The sequence below is a fragment of the Piliocolobus tephrosceles genome, chromosome 1 (assembly GCF_002776525.5).
Source record: "Piliocolobus tephrosceles isolate RC106 chromosome 1, ASM277652v3, whole genome shotgun sequence".
Taxonomy (NCBI): domain Eukaryota; kingdom Metazoa; phylum Chordata; class Mammalia; order Primates; family Cercopithecidae; genus Piliocolobus; species Piliocolobus tephrosceles.
In genome coordinates this window covers 156,742,941-156,760,382 of record NC_045434.1, presented here as the reverse complement: position 1 = coordinate 156,760,382, position 17,442 = coordinate 156,742,941, and the positions used below count along the sequence as shown (strand labels likewise).

At 38.6% G+C, this 17,442-nt stretch overlaps 1 protein-coding gene and 1 non-coding gene across 5 annotated transcripts in view; both read left to right on the top strand.

Annotated features, from left to right (window-relative positions):
- Positions 1-13,224, top strand: part of DNAJC6 (DnaJ heat shock protein family (Hsp40) member C6) — a 155,185-nt gene extending 141,961 nt beyond the window's left edge. For 2 of the 4 annotated variants that reach the window (XM_023210166.1, XM_023210139.2), the window contains 4 exons: positions 3,812-4,075; positions 6,587-6,729; positions 9,190-9,366; positions 10,875-13,224. In XM_023210166.1, the coding sequence (XP_023065934.1) occupies positions 3,812-4,075; positions 6,587-6,729; positions 9,190-9,366; positions 10,875-10,976 (686 nt within the window). In that variant the 3' untranslated portion in view covers positions 10,977-13,224. The remainder of the gene's footprint in view (positions 1-3,811; positions 4,076-6,586; positions 6,730-9,189; positions 9,367-10,874) is intronic. The other 2 variants (XM_023210157.1, XM_023210148.2) reach the window with 1 other exon arrangement.
- A 526-nt stretch (positions 13,225-13,750) lies between these two features.
- Positions 13,751-13,942, top strand: LOC111541527. Its single transcript, XR_002731292.1, has one exon. It is a non-coding gene; the product is annotated as a U2 spliceosomal RNA (small nuclear RNA).
- The last annotated feature ends 3,500 nt before the right edge of the window (positions 13,943-17,442 follow it).

The following is a 17,442-nucleotide window of genomic DNA, read 5'->3' as shown; positions in this document are numbered from 1 at the left end:
GATTCATTTCTCCAGTGCCTAATTCTGGATGTGTAGTATGAATAAAGTTAGAGCTTTCAGGGGCTCATGGCAGCAGAGTTTGGCTGCGCAAAAGTAATGTGTAGGGAAATGGTATGAGACAGGGCTGGTCAGATGGATTTGTGCCACATGATGCCAACCTTGCAGAACACTTACTGTGATGCTGTGGTGTTACCTGTGAGATCTTCACACCATTCCCCTTCTCTCCATTAACTGTGGTGCTCTCTGGTCAATTTGTAAAATTCTATACAGAAAATAGACTCAAGTATTGTATTTCTAGAATGTGTTCACCATATGTTAATAGATGTCACAGGGTAAGTGTTTTGAGAGCAAGTGAGATTGGGAAACACTGGTTTCAGTGGATTTTGATTACCACTAAGAGGGTCACAGTGTCCAGAGTTCTCAAACTGATTTCATCAAGGATCCTGTTTTCAAGGAGGAGTACTGTGTTCTGAAACATTTTCTTCCTCCTTTTTCCTTCCTCCTCTAGGGCAGTGCAGATTTGTTAAATAAGGATGGGGTAGCCCTGACACAAAGGTTTATCTTGGCCATATTGATAGTCCCTGATCTCAGGAAGCCCTCCTGAGGCATTTAGAGCCAGATGGAGGGAATATGAGCCTGGCTACCATTGTTGTCTGTAACTTGTGTCAGCATCTATATCTTCCATTCTGTACTATTTAGGTGTTTTTCCCTTCTAAGAACTCTCAAAATTCTTTTATGCAGATATTTTCTTCTCCACCTTTCTTTGTATCTTACAGAAAATTTCACATTTTAAAGTAATATTACTACATCAGATGAAATTTTACTTTAATAAAATCTCATTTATTATTGATTTTAAATGCATTTATTCATCCAACAAATATTTATGAAAGTGCCTTCTAGGTGCTAGGACTGTTTTGGTTAAAAAAAAAAAATAGCAAAAAAAAGACAAAACTCCTGCCTTAATAAAACTTACATTACAGAAGGGGAATCAAATCATAAATTAACAAATATATAATATAATGTCAAATAATGAAAACGATAAAAATAAAAGTTAATAGTTATTGGGGCCTTACTATGTGCCAGACACTACTTGAAGTGCTTCACATATATCATTTCATTTAATCTTCATAATCTTTTGAAGTAGTGACTGTTATAATCCTCATTTTACAGACGAGGAAACAGGGACACAACAGATTAAGTAACATGCACAAATCACACGCTTTCAACACCAAGAAGTCTAGCTATGGAGCTTGCACTCATAAAAGGTTTAGAGGTTGATGTAGCTGAGTGTGGGAAGGGGTATCAGTTCAGTTCATCCAGTCAATGATTTTCTACCCTTGAACATTAATTCCCTCATTTCACAAGTATTTTTGAGTACTTACTACGTGGTAGGCATTCAGGATGTGATAAAGAATCAAGGCAGATGACATTCCTGTTCTTTGAAACTTACACTACGGTGGGAAGAAGAAACTTTAATTGAATGTAAAATGTCCACTACTCTAGGGGCTACACAAGATGGAGCATTTTTTAAAAAGCTCCCCAGGTAATTCTAATGGACAATCAAGGTTGAGAACCACTGCTGTAGCTTTTAATGAGGATTGCAGTGGTCTCTGGATTTAGCTACCACTTTGTTTTTCTGTCAGTTATCTGCTTCAATTGCATTAACAATTAGACTTGCTGAGCATAGGGAGAAAATATTCTAGAAGGGTAGACATCAGAGAGTCCTGCAATGTTGATGAGCCCCATGAGTGCGGGGTCAGCATCTGCTTTTTCACCACTGTATCTGCAGCCTGGCATCTAGAGGATGCTCAATAGTGTTTCCTAAATGAATGAATAACTGACAGTATGGTAGGCATATGGCAAGGTTTTCTTAGTTCTTTAGGCTTTTCCATATTTACCAAATTTTAAAATAAAAAACATATATGTTCAGAACAAAGTAAGCTTCCTTAAATGTAAAATGAAACCCCAGTATAGAATGAATACCAAATCTTAAGTGTATGTTCCTGTGCTCTTGGCAGGAAGGCTCCAGGACATAGGAAGAGGGACTTCATACTCCTAGTTATGGAATGAGTGGGGCAATGACAACTTTAAAGACAAGCCCTGTCATTACATTTTCCTATCACCAAGTGTTTATTGAGCCCTAAAGATGTACTAGGCATGGGCTTATTAGCATATGAGCTTACATTATTTTATAATATATAACATCTCTTTGTTTGCTTAATTGTGGAATACTTTCATATAGTTGTGTCTTTACAGTATACCTGTGATACAGACATAGTTTTGATTAAACAGATGAAGAAACTGAGGCTCAAAGGGGTGCGATTTTTTTACCCAGCTTTAGAAGAGAGATATAGAAAGATTCTCTGTGTCCTGTTTTCAGCTATATTCTTAGTGCCCAGCATAGTACATGACACTTGGTAATGCTCACCAAATAGGGGTGAATTAGTGTATATATGTATGAATGAATGAAGAACAAATGCAAGAATGAATGATAGAGCTGAGACTCAAACTCAGATTGATGGTAAGTCCAGTGATCATGATACATTTCCAGTAGGGAAGGAAAGTGGAGTCCCAGGATCAGAATAGGGAAAGTATCTACAGAAAGAAGAGATACTAAGGGATGAGTTATAGTGAAAGGCTCAGCAATTAGGAGAGGAATTAAGGATTACTGAGTGCAGTAAACGAACATGACATTTGGAGGTAGGATGTGCATAGTCTAATCCCAGCTCCATTAATTAGCCGTGTGATCATGAGCATATCAGGAAACCTCTCTGAGCCTTAATTTCCTTATCTTTAAAGTGGGGCCAGTGATACTACTTACCTCCTAAGAGTGTTGTGTAGATCTGAGCAATAATGTACATAAACACATTTTGTTTATAAAGAGCTATATAAATATTAGTTATTTTATTGTTAATAAAGAGCTATGTAAATATTAGTTATTTTATTGTTGTTCCTTTAGACTATTACATGAAAGGGTCTTTAGGGATCATCACATTTCAGTTTCTCATTTTACCTCTTTAAATGCAAGTCACAGCTGGTTTTCATATTTTGGACATAACCCAGCTTTTATGCAGTGAGTGCTTAAAAGTTTGGAGATTGTGCAATCACGATTCTACTTAAATTCCTGGCACAAAATAACATCATTTTTAAAGCTTGAATAAGATCCTTTGTCCTGTTTAAAGTTATCAGAATGTTGACTGTTTTTGCTTTCCTTGAATGAAATGCAAGTAGTATGAAATTAAAACCTACTTGTGAAATTTCAAAACATCTTTATTTACTCTTGGGCACTAACCATGCTTTATAACAAAAAGTGATTAATCCTAATAATTGAAGTTTAAGTAGCACCTTAATGAGTGGACTTACTCTGTTTTATTCCCCATTCTTGTCATTTAGTAGTTTTTAAAAACATTTTATTCTAGTGAAAAAAGTAGAATCTGCTTAGAAGATGGAAGGGTGGGGAAGGATGGCACAGTGGGAAGAGCCAGGGTTCTTTTGACTTGGAGGCAAAGATCCAGAATCAAGTGTCAGCTCAGCCACCTGCTGTGTGCCTCTGAGAAAATCACTTAACTGCTCTGACCTGCAGTTTGTTCATCTGAAGGAAAAATGAGGCCATTAAAACAGACCTAAAAGTGTCGTCGTGGGGATTAAGGAAATAATATGTATGCTTGCAATTCCTTTATCTATATTAGGAAGATTACTTATGCTATCAGTCAAGGGAATGGCTACTAAAGCCACTGCAAACAATATCTGAAGACACAAGAGTTAGAGGCCACTCAATATAGTTTTACCTTCTCTATCTCTTTTTCTTTAGGTAGTTCTTCATTTGCCAGCAAACCCACCACACCAACTGGATTGGGTGGAGGATTCCCACCTCTCAGCTCGCCACAGAAGGCATCTCCCCAGCCTATGGGTGGCGGGTGGCAGCAGGGAGGTGCCTACAACTGGCAGCAGCCACAGCCGAAGCCTCAGCCCAGCATGCCCCACTCCTCTCCCCAGAACCGACCCAACTACAATGTGAGCTTCTCGGCCATGCCTGGGGGCCAGAACGAACGTGGGAAAGGATCAAGTAATTTGGGTAAGGATGATGGTATGGGGCCTAGCTATAGGGCAGCCTGTCTGTGTTGTCACACTGCCTGAATGTGTATGTCTGAAGGTGACAGTAGTTTCTGGGTAGTTTCAATTCAGTAGTTTCTGAGGAAATCTTATAGTTGTAGAGACACAACATGATCCCTACCCCCAATGCTGTACCTGGAGCCTCCTGGGTTGACTACGCTTCTAACTTTTATACCATTTTGTGACTGTGGGCTCACTTGTCCATTTCTCTCCACACTGAAACCACATGGAGGGCAGGGACTGTGTCTTAGTTGCCATGGTATCATTAGCACCTAGCATAATGCTTGGCACAGGGTAGGCACTAAATGAATGTTGAAGGGATGTGAGTGGAGAGGTGGATGGATCTGAAAGCTGTTATTCCTTTGGAAGAGGAGGTAGAAGAAGAAGTTGGGGAATCTTTCAAGCACATTGGTTATACTTGCTCTTTGGTCCCAATTAGAGGACTGTATGTGTCTTGGAACACTTGGTCTTTCTTATGCTCTGTTTGGTGGATTCCTGAGATCAGTGGGGTACCTATGATGGTGCCAATACCTGAGGCTGGAGGATACTTTGGATAGGATCCTGACAATGAGTGAAAAGTAATATTTTTGCATAGGAGGGATGGTTAGATTTGAGTTTATTAAAAGCCTATTTTGGTACATTTTATATTTCAGTTGATTTTGTCAGACTCTGCAATGAAGTACATAGGAACATGGTGAGGGAACAGGACTTTCTCTCTATGGAACATGGAAAGGCAATTCTTCTGCTCTTCCTAGTAGCTGTAGCTAACATTTATTGAGTCCTTACTGTATGCCAGGTGCTATCCTACGCATTTTTCATGTATGGTCATCCCCCTTTATTTGTGGTTTTATCCTTTGCAGTTTCAGTTACCTGAGGTCAACTGCAGTCTGAAAATATTAAATGAAAAATTCCAGGAGTAAGCAATTCATTCATTTTAAATTGTGTACTTTTATGAGCAGTGTGATGAAACCTCACACCATCTTACTCCATCTTGTCTAGGATGTGAAGCATCCCTCTGTCCAGCACATCTATGTTGTGTTCTCTACCCACCCATTAGTCACTTAGTAGCCATCTCGGTTATCAGATCAAAGAAAGTACTGTGTATATAGGGTCCGGTACTATCTGTGGTTTTAGGTGTCCACTGCGGGCCTTGGAACATACCCCCTGTGAATAAGTCGGGGGACTCCCATATTATTTCTTATAATCTGCAAAACCAACCACATATCATAGGTGGGGAACCTGTGACACAGATCGATGAAGTAATTTCCTAAGTTGATACAGCTTATAAGTGACAGAGTCAGGATTTGAACCCTGGCAGTTTGGCTCCAGAACCCCTGCCCTTTATTGCTACATTCTATTGGCTAGAACACAAGTGCTTCTCACAACACCAACATGTTAGGAATTCAGTTGTTGGGGGTATGTAACATCATGTTTGTTCTTGACTACCAGGGATATTTCCTGGACAGTTCCATAGAGTCATGTCAATTCCCTTCCTATTTTGAGTAGATAGATGTGGGGTGAGTGATTTCAATCAGCAAATACTTATGGAGCATCTTCAGTGTAGAAAACATTGAGGATGCAGCAGTAAACAAGAAACAAACTCCCTAGTTTCAGAGCACTTACATTTCAGTGTGTGCAAGTGCAGGTGTGTGTATATCTTATAGCATAGAGATAGCAAATGGTTTTCAACTCAACCAACTGATTTTGGTTGATTTGAATTGACTGTATGGACTGATATTTTGTTTTAACACTCATTTAGATAGCCAGGAACTGTTCTAAGCATTTTAAATGTTAACTAATTCATTTTCACAACAACTCCATAAGGTAAGTAATGTTCCTAACACCATCCTCATTTTATGGATGAGGAAATTGAGGAATAGAGATAGTAAGTAACTTGCCTGGGTCACATCACTATTATGTGGCAGAGTTAGAATTCAAACCTGGAGAGTTGGGGTCCAAATTCTTTGTTCCTAGCCACCATGCTTGGCTGCCTGTCCAACCAAATTGAGAAAGATTATGAGGCTACAACAGACTTGGAGAGAAAGAGCAAAGTGACTGACTAAAATATCAACAGAATAGGGGCAGGAAAGTGGTAGCATGCGTGGATTTCAACTACCAAAACCCAGATCCCAGTGCCAACACTGATATGAGTTAGTTATAATCTGGAGGGATAATGAGTCTCCTCATCTAAAGAGAAGGTACAGTGGAGATGGAATTTGATTTGGCTTCATGAACCAACCTCCAGTTTTAACCTTGCCACATATATGTTATATGATTCTGGACAGATTCATTTTCATCATCTGTAAAATGGATGCAAGAGTCTCTTACCCTACTCACAGGGTAAGCAAGCATGAGGGTTAAGGGACTGAATGCATATTAAAAACACCTTGAAGACCCCAGATGCTGTGAGATAATGATACAGCATTATGTTTAAGAATGAAAATTATAATGATTTTCAAACATTATATTGCAGAAGGGAAACAAAAAGCAGCTGATTTTGAAGACCTACTCTCTGGTCAAGGTTTCAATGCTCACAAAGACAAAAAGGGGCCTCGGACAATAGCTGAGATGAGAAAGGAGGAAATGGCTAAGGAAATGGATCCTGAGAAATTAAAGGTGAGTGAGGCCCCTGACACATCTTGATTATCCTGTATGACAAAGTCATGTGATAAAGTCATGTGTATGGAGCTATCAGCACAAGACTAACCTATTGTCTTAGTCCATTCAGGCTGCTATAACAAAATATGATAAATGGGGTGGCTTATAAACAACAGGATTTTTTTTTTCTCATAGTTATGAAGGCTGGGAGTCTCAGATCAAGGTGCCAGCCATTTTGGTGTCTGGTGAGGGCCATCTTCCTTGTTCATAGATGGTGGTCTTTTCTCTGTGTCCTCATAGGCAGAAGAAAGAGGTCTTGCTCAGGCCTCTTTCATAAGGGCACTAATCCCATTTATAAGAAATGTGTCTCATGAACTAATCACCTCCCAATAGGAAGCCCTAACCTCCTAATATCATCACCTCAGGAATTCGAATTTCAGTATAGGAATTTTGGGGGGACACATACATTCGGACCATATCACCTATAGAAGGCGTGGTATTAGATTTCTGGTGGTCACTCTATTTGGTCTTTGCAGTTGTGATTTGAGTACAGCTATTCCCTTTAATAGCAAAGTAGCTTTGAGGAGGTTGCACACACTGTTTAATTTCTTTAATAAAATAAATGTTATTCCATGGTATGGCAATATAGATTTCTTTTGTTTGCCTGTTCAGATGAGCAGTTGGCACTTTTTAAGAGGTGATTTTGTTATTCAGATGGCATTCACGTTCTAAAGATGAGTCATTAAAATTTGCTGGTAAGAAGAATGCATTATTTATATATTCTGTTTCTGCCTTGAGAGCTTTTTTATTAAACCAGATTGACTGAAGCCCCCAGGATCTTTTCTCTACTGATAGAGAAATATTTACGTATCTGAGACTTACCAATTCCTGCAACATTAGACCTGGAGGTTTGGAAGGTAGAGGAGAGAAAGGCCGAGGGAAGTGTGGCTCCCGTCTTCCCCATTGTCTCTCTCTACTTTTAACCCAAGCAGTTCTACTTTTATCTCTTTTTGATTCTGGAGGTCTAGGTAAAATTAGATTTGAGGATTTTCCTTAAATCAAATCAACATACTTTTTTCCTCAAATCAACATACTGTTTTAGTATGTTTCAGCATTGTTTTTTTTTTTTTTAAGTTTGCAAATCAGCAAATCTAACCCCTTTGTTTCACAGCTGAAGAAAAATCACATAACTTCACAGATGAAGATGTTGTATGGACAGGTGGATGCAGATTAGCTGGGAAATAGAGGGTGGTTATGTTGATGAGTGGTATGAGGTCTGGAAGAGTTTGTAAAGATCAAGAGAATTGTAAGGTTCTTCACAGATGGAGAGGTTGAGTTCCTATGTGACAAAATACTAACTATGCTGACACTATAACAAACTGAAAGAGGAGGATGTAATCTGTCTTTGTATTAAGGCATCTGCAAAACCAGTACTGGAACGGCAAGTCAATCTTAACACATTCTGAAAACATATACCACTGTTCTGTATAATTTCCTGACAGATTTGTTGCAGATGTATGTAATATACATCTAATATAACTTAGATTCTTTGATACATTTTTTAGTACAATGTAGGATCTTTCATTTGCATGTTTTTCACTCCACCCAATGTCACAGAAGCTTAATATTTCTTCCAAAAACTCTGTGCTTCATCTCAAAAACCTTTGTTATTAGGCAAACTCGGACAGTTTCCTATAAAAGAAAGCTGTTTATTTCACTTAAGCCATGTTTGATTATTTAATTGGTACAGGGTATGTAATTGTTTGGGAGAGTAGCTGTCATTAACGTGACTGAACCATTCATCCAGCAACACTCACTTAGCCGAACTCCTGTTAGGTATTCAATGCTGATACAGTTTTATGATCCCTCTGACTTAATCACCTTATTTGATCAAACTGTGAATGTTCATAGTTCAAATAAATGACTAAATGGATCAATTAATGTAACAAGCCTTTTTGAGCTCTTCTGCACCAGGTTTATTATTTGGTTCTGAGATACAGTGATATATAAGAAATAATACTTTTCCTCAAACAGTTCTGCCTAATGGAAGGGAAAGACAAACACACAGTTACAATAAAGTGTGGCACATATTATGGTAAAAACATGTTTAAGGTAGAGTAGCCCAGAGAAGTTTGGCCCTTTTTTAATGGTTACTTATTGAGTGCAGTATCTACCCTCATGGAGTTTGTGTTGAGTGTAACTCTGAGGGTAGGGATGGGAGAGAAAGGAAATCAAACTTGCAAAGTCTAACAGTGTGAAATTTCTCAGCAGGCTTTTGAAGGGTGATAGAGTTAACCAGGAAGACAAGGTAGGAGGTTAAGGAGGAGAAGCATTTCAGGTGGAGGAAATAGCCTGGATTATATAGGTTGCCCTAAGTATTTTGATGTTGCTGGAGCAGAGGGGTTCTACAGTCCTAGTGGAAACCTTCTGAAGTAGTAATTAAGCATTTGAATTTCTTAATTCTTTTCGTGTTTACAGATTCTGGAATGGATTGAAGGTAAAGAAAGAAATATCAGAGCCCTTCTCTCCACGATGCATACTGTGCTGTGGGCTGGGGAGACCAAGTGGAAACCAGTTGGCATGGCAGACCTGGTAACACCGGAGCAGGTGAAGAAGGTGTACAGGAAGGCTGTCCTGGTGGTGCACCCAGATAAAGTGGGTATAACCTGCCCTGTTGTGTAACTTGTCAGGTCCTTGCTTCATTATCTTATGATGAGTATGTGTTTTACTTTAAATGTGCTGGTTGATATGACCTATTTTTAATAAAATTAAGTCTATGGGCTAAAATCAGATATTTAAACAAATAGTTATATTTTATGAAATGAGAAAGAAGATATCAAACTATATATTACAGGAGCTTATTTAGAGAGAGTAAGATTTACCCAGGGATTAATTTTTAGGGCTCAAAAGTAAATTATGGCTGAGTACGGTGGCATATGCCTATAAACCCAGCACTTTGGGAGGCTGGGGTAGGCAAATTGCTTGAGGCCTCAAGTTTGAGACCAGCCTGGGCAACATGAAAAAACCCCGTCCCTACAAAAAAAATACAAAAATTAGCTGGTGTGGTGGCATGAGCCTGTAGTCTCAGCCACTCGGGAAGCTGAGGTAGGAGGATCACTTGAGCCTGGGTGATCAAGGCTGCAGTGAGCTGAGATCACTCCACTGTACTCCAGCCTGGGCAACAGAATGAGACCCCATCTCCAGAAAAAGAAAAGAAAAGAGAAAGTAAATTGTGTCCTGACTTACAATAGTAAGGACAGGCTAAGAGCTGGACAGAAGAAAACTTCTTTCCTTTAGAGATAAAACAGTATGGTTAGCTAGGACAGTAATGGAAAAGCTTTAGAATGTAGTTGGTAAAATTTGTGAGAATCAATAAAATATTCAAAATGGAATTAAATTTGCCACTGTCTTGATTATCACTATATTGATTATGTCAGTTTATGTCTTCATTGAAGTATATATACATCTAAGGCTCTACCTTGTCAGAAACTTCAACTAACTCATGGCCAAATGAAATCATCGTATAATACATAGAAACATTCAGAAAGAAGTGAGTCATCTTGCTGTCACATAGACTATACCGGTCATATGACATGAAGCTATGATCAAAGTGCCACTTGGGAACACAGGCTTGAATTTGATACATTTGATTTTCATCTCTCTACATTTTGTTTTTGTACTAGTCTGGAAAGAAGAATTAATGAGAAGCAATGGTAGTGCTTGAATTTTGATGAATCAAAAGAGAAGGAGAAACAAGAGCCCAGAAAAATCCACAAACTGTATGCCCCATTATGACTCTCAAAGAACGTTTTAGAAACGGGAAAATGGGAGTTAAAAACAGTCAGTGGAGATGGGCTGTCAAGAACCTTTGTCATTTGGCAGATACTTCTGGAGAACAGAGATACATCTTTTGCTGCCCGATAAGCTCTCTGTTGTCTGCTTCTTGGCAGATTACTACTACCCTTGTGCATTTCTAGGGGGAGGGCATTATGGGGAGGTTATAGTAATTTGGGTCAGATAAAGTAGATTAGGCTGAAAAGTAGAAATTGGCCAAATAGAAAAACATTTCAATTACTTAGAATCCATATATTGGCAGTGAAAAATTCAATATCAATAACATTTTGGTCTGTGGTATCTAATGTGTGCTTTTGTTTTCTCTGCAGGCTACTGGGCAACCCTATGAGCAATACGCAAAGATGATTTTCATGGAGCTCAATGATGCCTGGTCTGAATTTGAAAACCAAGGCCAAAAGCCCTTATATTAATTCAGGAGCTTTTCCATCCCTGCTGCAGACCTGGGCTAATGCTTAGTGTGTGTCACAATTCTGAGGTTTTTGCAGATGAACCAAAAACTCCAGTAACGTGTTTTCAGTACTAAACCGTTAAGTTACTCATGAATTAATTTCTCATCGATAAGGAATGTGGATGTTTGGTTTCTCAAAGTTCCCACCATAAAAGATCCAAAGCATGAGAGGAACTTCTAGTCAGATGACCTTGCGGAACCACTGCATTCCTCCCTGCCCTGTGGGGAGCCCACTCAGCATTCTACCAGGGGAAATGGAAAACAGAGGCCACCACCCATGAAGGCGTAACACCCATCACATTGTCTGAGAATAGGATTAATGAGCAACAGTTATGATAATAGAGTTATATGATGGTTTAATGGTTCCTAGATTTTTCTTGGAAAGATATAATTTGAGCAGTGGCTTTATGCAGACTCAAAGAACAAGACCAAGTATTTTTTTTTAAGTAAAAATTTACTAAGGCCTTTAGCATAATACTGTAAATGTCTTTTGGTCAAGAGGACTAACAAATATAAAGGAACTTGAATTGTGGGGAGTGATAATAGTCCAGTGATTAAACTACAGTCCAGTGATTACCACCAACTTTCTGACTAAGCTAAAAATGAATGAAAATGCTGGCTAAAGAAAATAGGGACTCTGAAGATGCCGACATCTTTATTCCTGGTTAGGAAAGTGGGCTGCTACTCTTCTTTCCCTTTAGAAAACTGGGATTAATTAAATAAAAAGTCTTACTACTATAACAACTCTAAACCTGGTTTAAATGAAACATCTAGTTTTGCTGTAAGGCTTAATGCGCTTCTTTTGTTTAGCCGAGAAAACATTCTTAGCTGGAAACAGGTGGTAAAGTAGTTTGGCCTGTTCACAATTTATCAGGGCCAATATCTAGTATGGACTCAGTGTTCTCTAGGTTTGTGAGCGGTTGTGGTAAGAGAATAGAAGGCAACACTGAATAGGAGTTATGCAAATGGCACGATCACAGAGAGCTGCACTCACCTGCAGACCCAGTCAGATGCCTTGTCAGTATCTGCTCTGAGGAACCAGGTCCCACCTCCCCACAAGGCAAATCTAGACCCATTGGATTATTACAGTGGACTTTATTGTTTTAAAAGTAGTTGGGGATCCACAGGAACAACATTCATACAGGGACATTTGTGAAAGCAAAGCAAGAATGAAAGCTTTCCAGATCTTAGACTGGCTGGATTAGATCAGTGTGTTGGCTGGTTCTCATTTTAAGGGGTAAGCAGTTTGCTGTTCTGTGACTTTAGTAGATCTCTTTTGTGTGCACATATACAATGTGCATTATACATACATATATATATGCGCAAAGCAGATGGGCAAAAAGATTTTCATGCTAATCTTCAAAGGTTCATGCTCAATGTTGTGAAAAGCTTTTAAAAGTTGTTTTGAAAAGACAATCATTTTTTGTTTTTGTTTTAATTTTCTCGTGGCAAGCTATACCGGAAAAGCGGCATGTCAAAAATACTTTAGGTTCTGCATAGATCTCTTTCTCTCTCTCTTTTTTTTTTCGTTTGTTTGTTTGTTAAAGTTCATTATTTATTTTACCTTTTACTGACAATGTGAAACTCAAAGAAAATGTTCTCTTTTTAAATATACAGTTATAAACTGTTCAAGGTAACCATAACAAACTAGATGTTATTTATTAACGTATTATAAAATAATGTTTGATCCAGTATGTGCTTGTCTTATTTAAAATTGGAATGTGAGACATGTTGCTGTGACCTGTTTTTTTTCCTCATTCACATTTGTAGATATTGTGTGAACTACAGTATATAATAACAATTAAAAGGATATTCTGTGGATGTCACATATTTTGAAATGATAGAACTACATTAGCTTTGTATCATGTTTCGATAATTCATCAATGTTCACAGTTTAAAACATCATTAAACATTATGTAATTAGCAATGAGAAAGAATCTTACTTAACTTAAATTTGGGGATTTCCCCCCACATCTCTTTTCCGGATACATTATAATTCTGGAACCCTATTTATCTCAAAACTCTTAATATATGCAGACCAACAGGTTTTTGCATTCCTTTTAAATAGCTGGTTGTGACAAAGCTTGTTGTTGATCAGATTCACTGTTTCATCATATTTATTGTAATATATTTTTTGTTTTGTAAATATGTTACAACAAAATGTGATTGGTCTAAAATATTTGTAATGTATATTAAAAGGTTCAAAAATATTTGTGGAAATCCAAGTTATTTGGGTACTTGTAGGAATACAATGATGAGCTTGAATGCCACCTTCTGACATGATTTACTTTTAAGGAAAGTTATGAGGAGAGAATACGAAAAGCATGCACCAAAATGTCATCTGACAGGATTTCTGGATTTATACTTAATCCCTCCTGCCCCAGCACACACACACACACACACACACACACACGCACACATGATTTTGATTATGCTACACGATATATGTTTCAAAAAGAAATAGCATAGAAATACTGGTCTCCTAGCCAGAAAATTAAAGGATTTTCAAAAAAATTAATCTGTATATTGAGGCAAAAGGATTGAACCTGGAAGTCTGGGACTGTATCATAGAAACAAAGTCTCAGATATTTTAGTTCTTTGGAAACAAATGCTGTCATTCAAAAGCATTTGACCCATCACTGTACTGTCTACGTGAGGAAGAATGTTCAAGTTGAATCCTAATGCCGTGAATGAAACACAATCTGTGTAGGGAATGAGCACAAAAGTTGAATTCCCATTGCTTTTTGGCCTTTTGGCTAAAATAACTGTAGCATCTAATTTTATCAGTTTAACATCTGATATGTCTTCTATCCATGAACAATATTTTAAATGGATTTTTTTGGAGCAGGGAGATGGAATAGAAGTTTCCCCCACCCATTCCACACATCAGCCTGGTAATGCAGTAACTGCAGGAATGGTTCACCTCCACCTCACTAAAACAACAACAACAACAAAAGAAAAAAGATGAATTCCAGAAATAGCTATTGCAGCAACAAGTCAGTCTCCCTGCTGGAAACACCTATCAGGGAAGCTAGCTCAAGTAGCAGATTTTGATTATTCTAAAGATAAATCATGGTTTTTGGGAATAGTGATACATGTTGGTTTGAGATTAAAAGACTGGGTTTAAATCCCAGTTTTTCCACTTATAGATTTTTTTTTTTTTTTTTTTTTTAAACAAGAGAGTCTTGCTCTGTCACCTAGGCTGAAATGCAGTGGGTCTGTCATAGCTCTCTGCAACCTCTAACTCCTGAGCTCAAGTGATCCTCTCACCTCAGCCCTCTTGAGTAGCTAGGACTGCAGGTAAGAGCCACCATGCTTGTTTTTTTGTTTTGTTTTGTTTGTTTTTCAGATGGGGTCTTGCTGTGTCACCCAGGATGGTCTTGAACTCCTGGCCTCAAGTGATCCTCCAGCCTCAGCTTCCCACAGTGCTGGGATTACAGGCATGAGCCACTGTGCTGAGCCTTACAGACTCTTACATTGGACATGTTTCTTGAACTCTCTGAGTCTTAATTTTATCACCTGTAAAACAGAATTCTAACAACCCTGCAATGGAGGAATTAAGAACTGTGTATATAAACTCTGAACAAGTGGGTACTCACTAAATAGTAATTATTGTTATTGTTACTGATAGTAAATAAGACAAAGTATATCACTGTAGGTGGGTATTGGAGCTGGAATTACATGGAAACTTCATATTCCAGGGAGTGAATAAAAACAAGTAGGAAAAGGCAACCCAAAGTTACTTTTACCCTAGTCCTTATTCCTTATCTCCTTGGGTTTACAGAGATCTGTCTACCTAAAATGGCAAAGAGGTTTGCATTGTAGTTTCTGTAAAGGGAACAGCTATGTAAAAAAAAGTAGTGACTGAGCATTAGGAAGGAAAACCAACATTTACGGATTTCAATTAGTGTTGCATCATTCTTGCATTTAACTTATGCACTGACTTGCAAGCCTGTCCCAGTGTAGATATAACATCCTGGCATTTATCTTGTGTGCACTGCCCTAGGTGTCATTATATATATATATATATATATGTTTTATATATATATATTTTTTCTCATTTAATTCCCCCAAAGATTCTGAGGGACAGGGTTTTGTAAATCCTACCTCAGGAAGCTAAAGCATGGAGAAATTTACCCAGAGCTGAAGTTTGAGGCTACATTTTTTTTTTTTTTTTTCTGAGGATAGGGAGAGATGATACTGTGTATGGTAAACTTATTAATATTTGTTAATTCAGCCAACATTTTGTGTATACTGTATGCAAGATGCTAATAGATATGTTGGAGAAAATTAAGTTAGTGAATGGATTTGATGCCCTGTGAAGCATAGAGGTTACTGTTATTTCTAATTACTACAAGAATTCTTGCTTCTTAGTGCATAAAATCTACTGTGGGGAACAGTACAAGTGCTGACCATCTGACTTTAGAGTTGAACAGTTTGGGACTTAATCTCAGCTTCCCTATTCACTGGTTACTGGGAGCTTGTTTTCGTATCTGTAAGATAGAGACAATAAAACCTAGGTCATCATGTGAGATTATTGAATGCAAGGAGAGAATATTAAAATTCATCCCAGTAAGTCCACTGTAGTCCTAGGCAACATGGCAGAGGTTACAGATCTTATACATTCAAGTAACATATCAATAGCAAGTTGGGGATAAGGATTTGGTTTTTAGGGTTTTACTTTCTGTTTTTGGTGACTCTTTTATTCTTGAGAAAATGTGGAAGGAGTAAGTAGAAGAACAGTTTTTTCAGTGCAACATCAGGCAAAAGAAAAGCAGATTTTTTTCAGATGGTTCAAGCCTATGGCAAAATAGCTAACTTTCTCTTTAAGGTGTTTGGTAACCTAGAAAGGACAGCTGGCATGGGCAGAAAACTTGTTCAAGACAAACACCGTCCCAGCATTTTAAAAATTCCAGACATTACCCTGGGGCAAGCATCTCAACTTATTCTTTCATACCACCTTCCAGGATCTTACTCCTGAGCCTAGGGTGCTCAAACCAAACCCTGCCTCTGACGTGTTGTCAGTTTTCTCTAAAATCACTTATCTTCTGTGGGACTGGAGTCAGGCTGACATGGAAGGCTCCCGCAAACCCTATTTAGGCTCTCTGGAGACAGAGTGGGTGGTTGGAAATGGAAGGGGGAATGAGGGAAATTTAACCCCATAGAATATCTTCCCCATGAGAGTAGCTTAGCACTACACGAAGAGAGCTAAAAACCACAGACTTCCAGGGCTTGTCTGATACACAGGTTCCCTTGAGTGCTCTAACAGGTATTAGAAATAATATGGGCCGGGTGCGGTGGCTCAAGCCTGTAATCCCAGCACTTTGGGAGGCCGAGACGGGCGGATCACGAGGTCAGGAGATCGAGACCATCCTGGCTAACCCGGTGAAACCCAGTCTCCACTAAAAAAATACAAAAAACCTAGCCGGGCGAGGTGGCGGGCGCCTGTGATCCCAGCTACTCGGGAGGCTGAGGCAGGAGAATGGCGTGAACCCGAAAGGCGGAGCTTGCAGTGAGCTGAGATCCGGTCACTGCACTCCAGTTTGGGCGACAGAGCGAGACTCCGTCTCAAAAAAAAAAAAAAAAAAAAAAAAAAAAAAAAAAAGAAAGAAATAATATGATAGGGAACCAAGCTCTTGTAGAGGAGGGAGAATATTTTCCTCTACCTATCTTAGGTTCTTCAGCTGGGTCTTTGTGCATTAGACCGGCCAAAGACAGATGAGCGAACAAAAGTAAAGCAAGTTTATCAACAGGTGCATTGTTCATGTAGGTAAAATGGGAATACACAGAGATGAGCAACTCAAAGGTTTGGTTAGAACTTGGGCTTATATAGCATCCTAGCCAAGGAACAATAAATTTTTAAAGAAATGACAAGATAAAGGACCTTGAGTCTCTAGGGGCAGCAAATTGTGGGAAGACAAATATATGGGAGACCAGTTGCAGATAAAGGCTAAATACTGAAGTTAATCATGCAGATTTTTCTTGTGTTGTCTCCAGGCTGACAGAGGTCTACAATTGTCTCTGGTGATTAATCTTTGTCCTTCCTGGTAGAGCAGGTAGGAGGTACACCTTTGTAAACTTATATCCTGCTTTTTGGCAAATGGAGGGCAGAGTGCTTTTCTAGTACCTTGTACCTATTTGCTTCTTCCTAATTGCCTTTAGCTCAAAATAATCCTTAAACCAAAGTGGCATACACTGCCAATGCTCTTGAGTAGATTGAAGGCTCCAAAGTAAAAAGTGCCGTGTAGTACGGGATCTCCAAGCATCTGCAGTGAGTCAGGTATTACAATGCTGTTTTCAGTGAGTGTGCCATCCGTCTATGAGGAGAAATGAGAGGAGCTAGAAAAATAAACTGACTGACAGAAAGATACTCCACTGAATCAACAAATAGACATTTCTTGAAACAATAACATGCTCTATGTGCAATT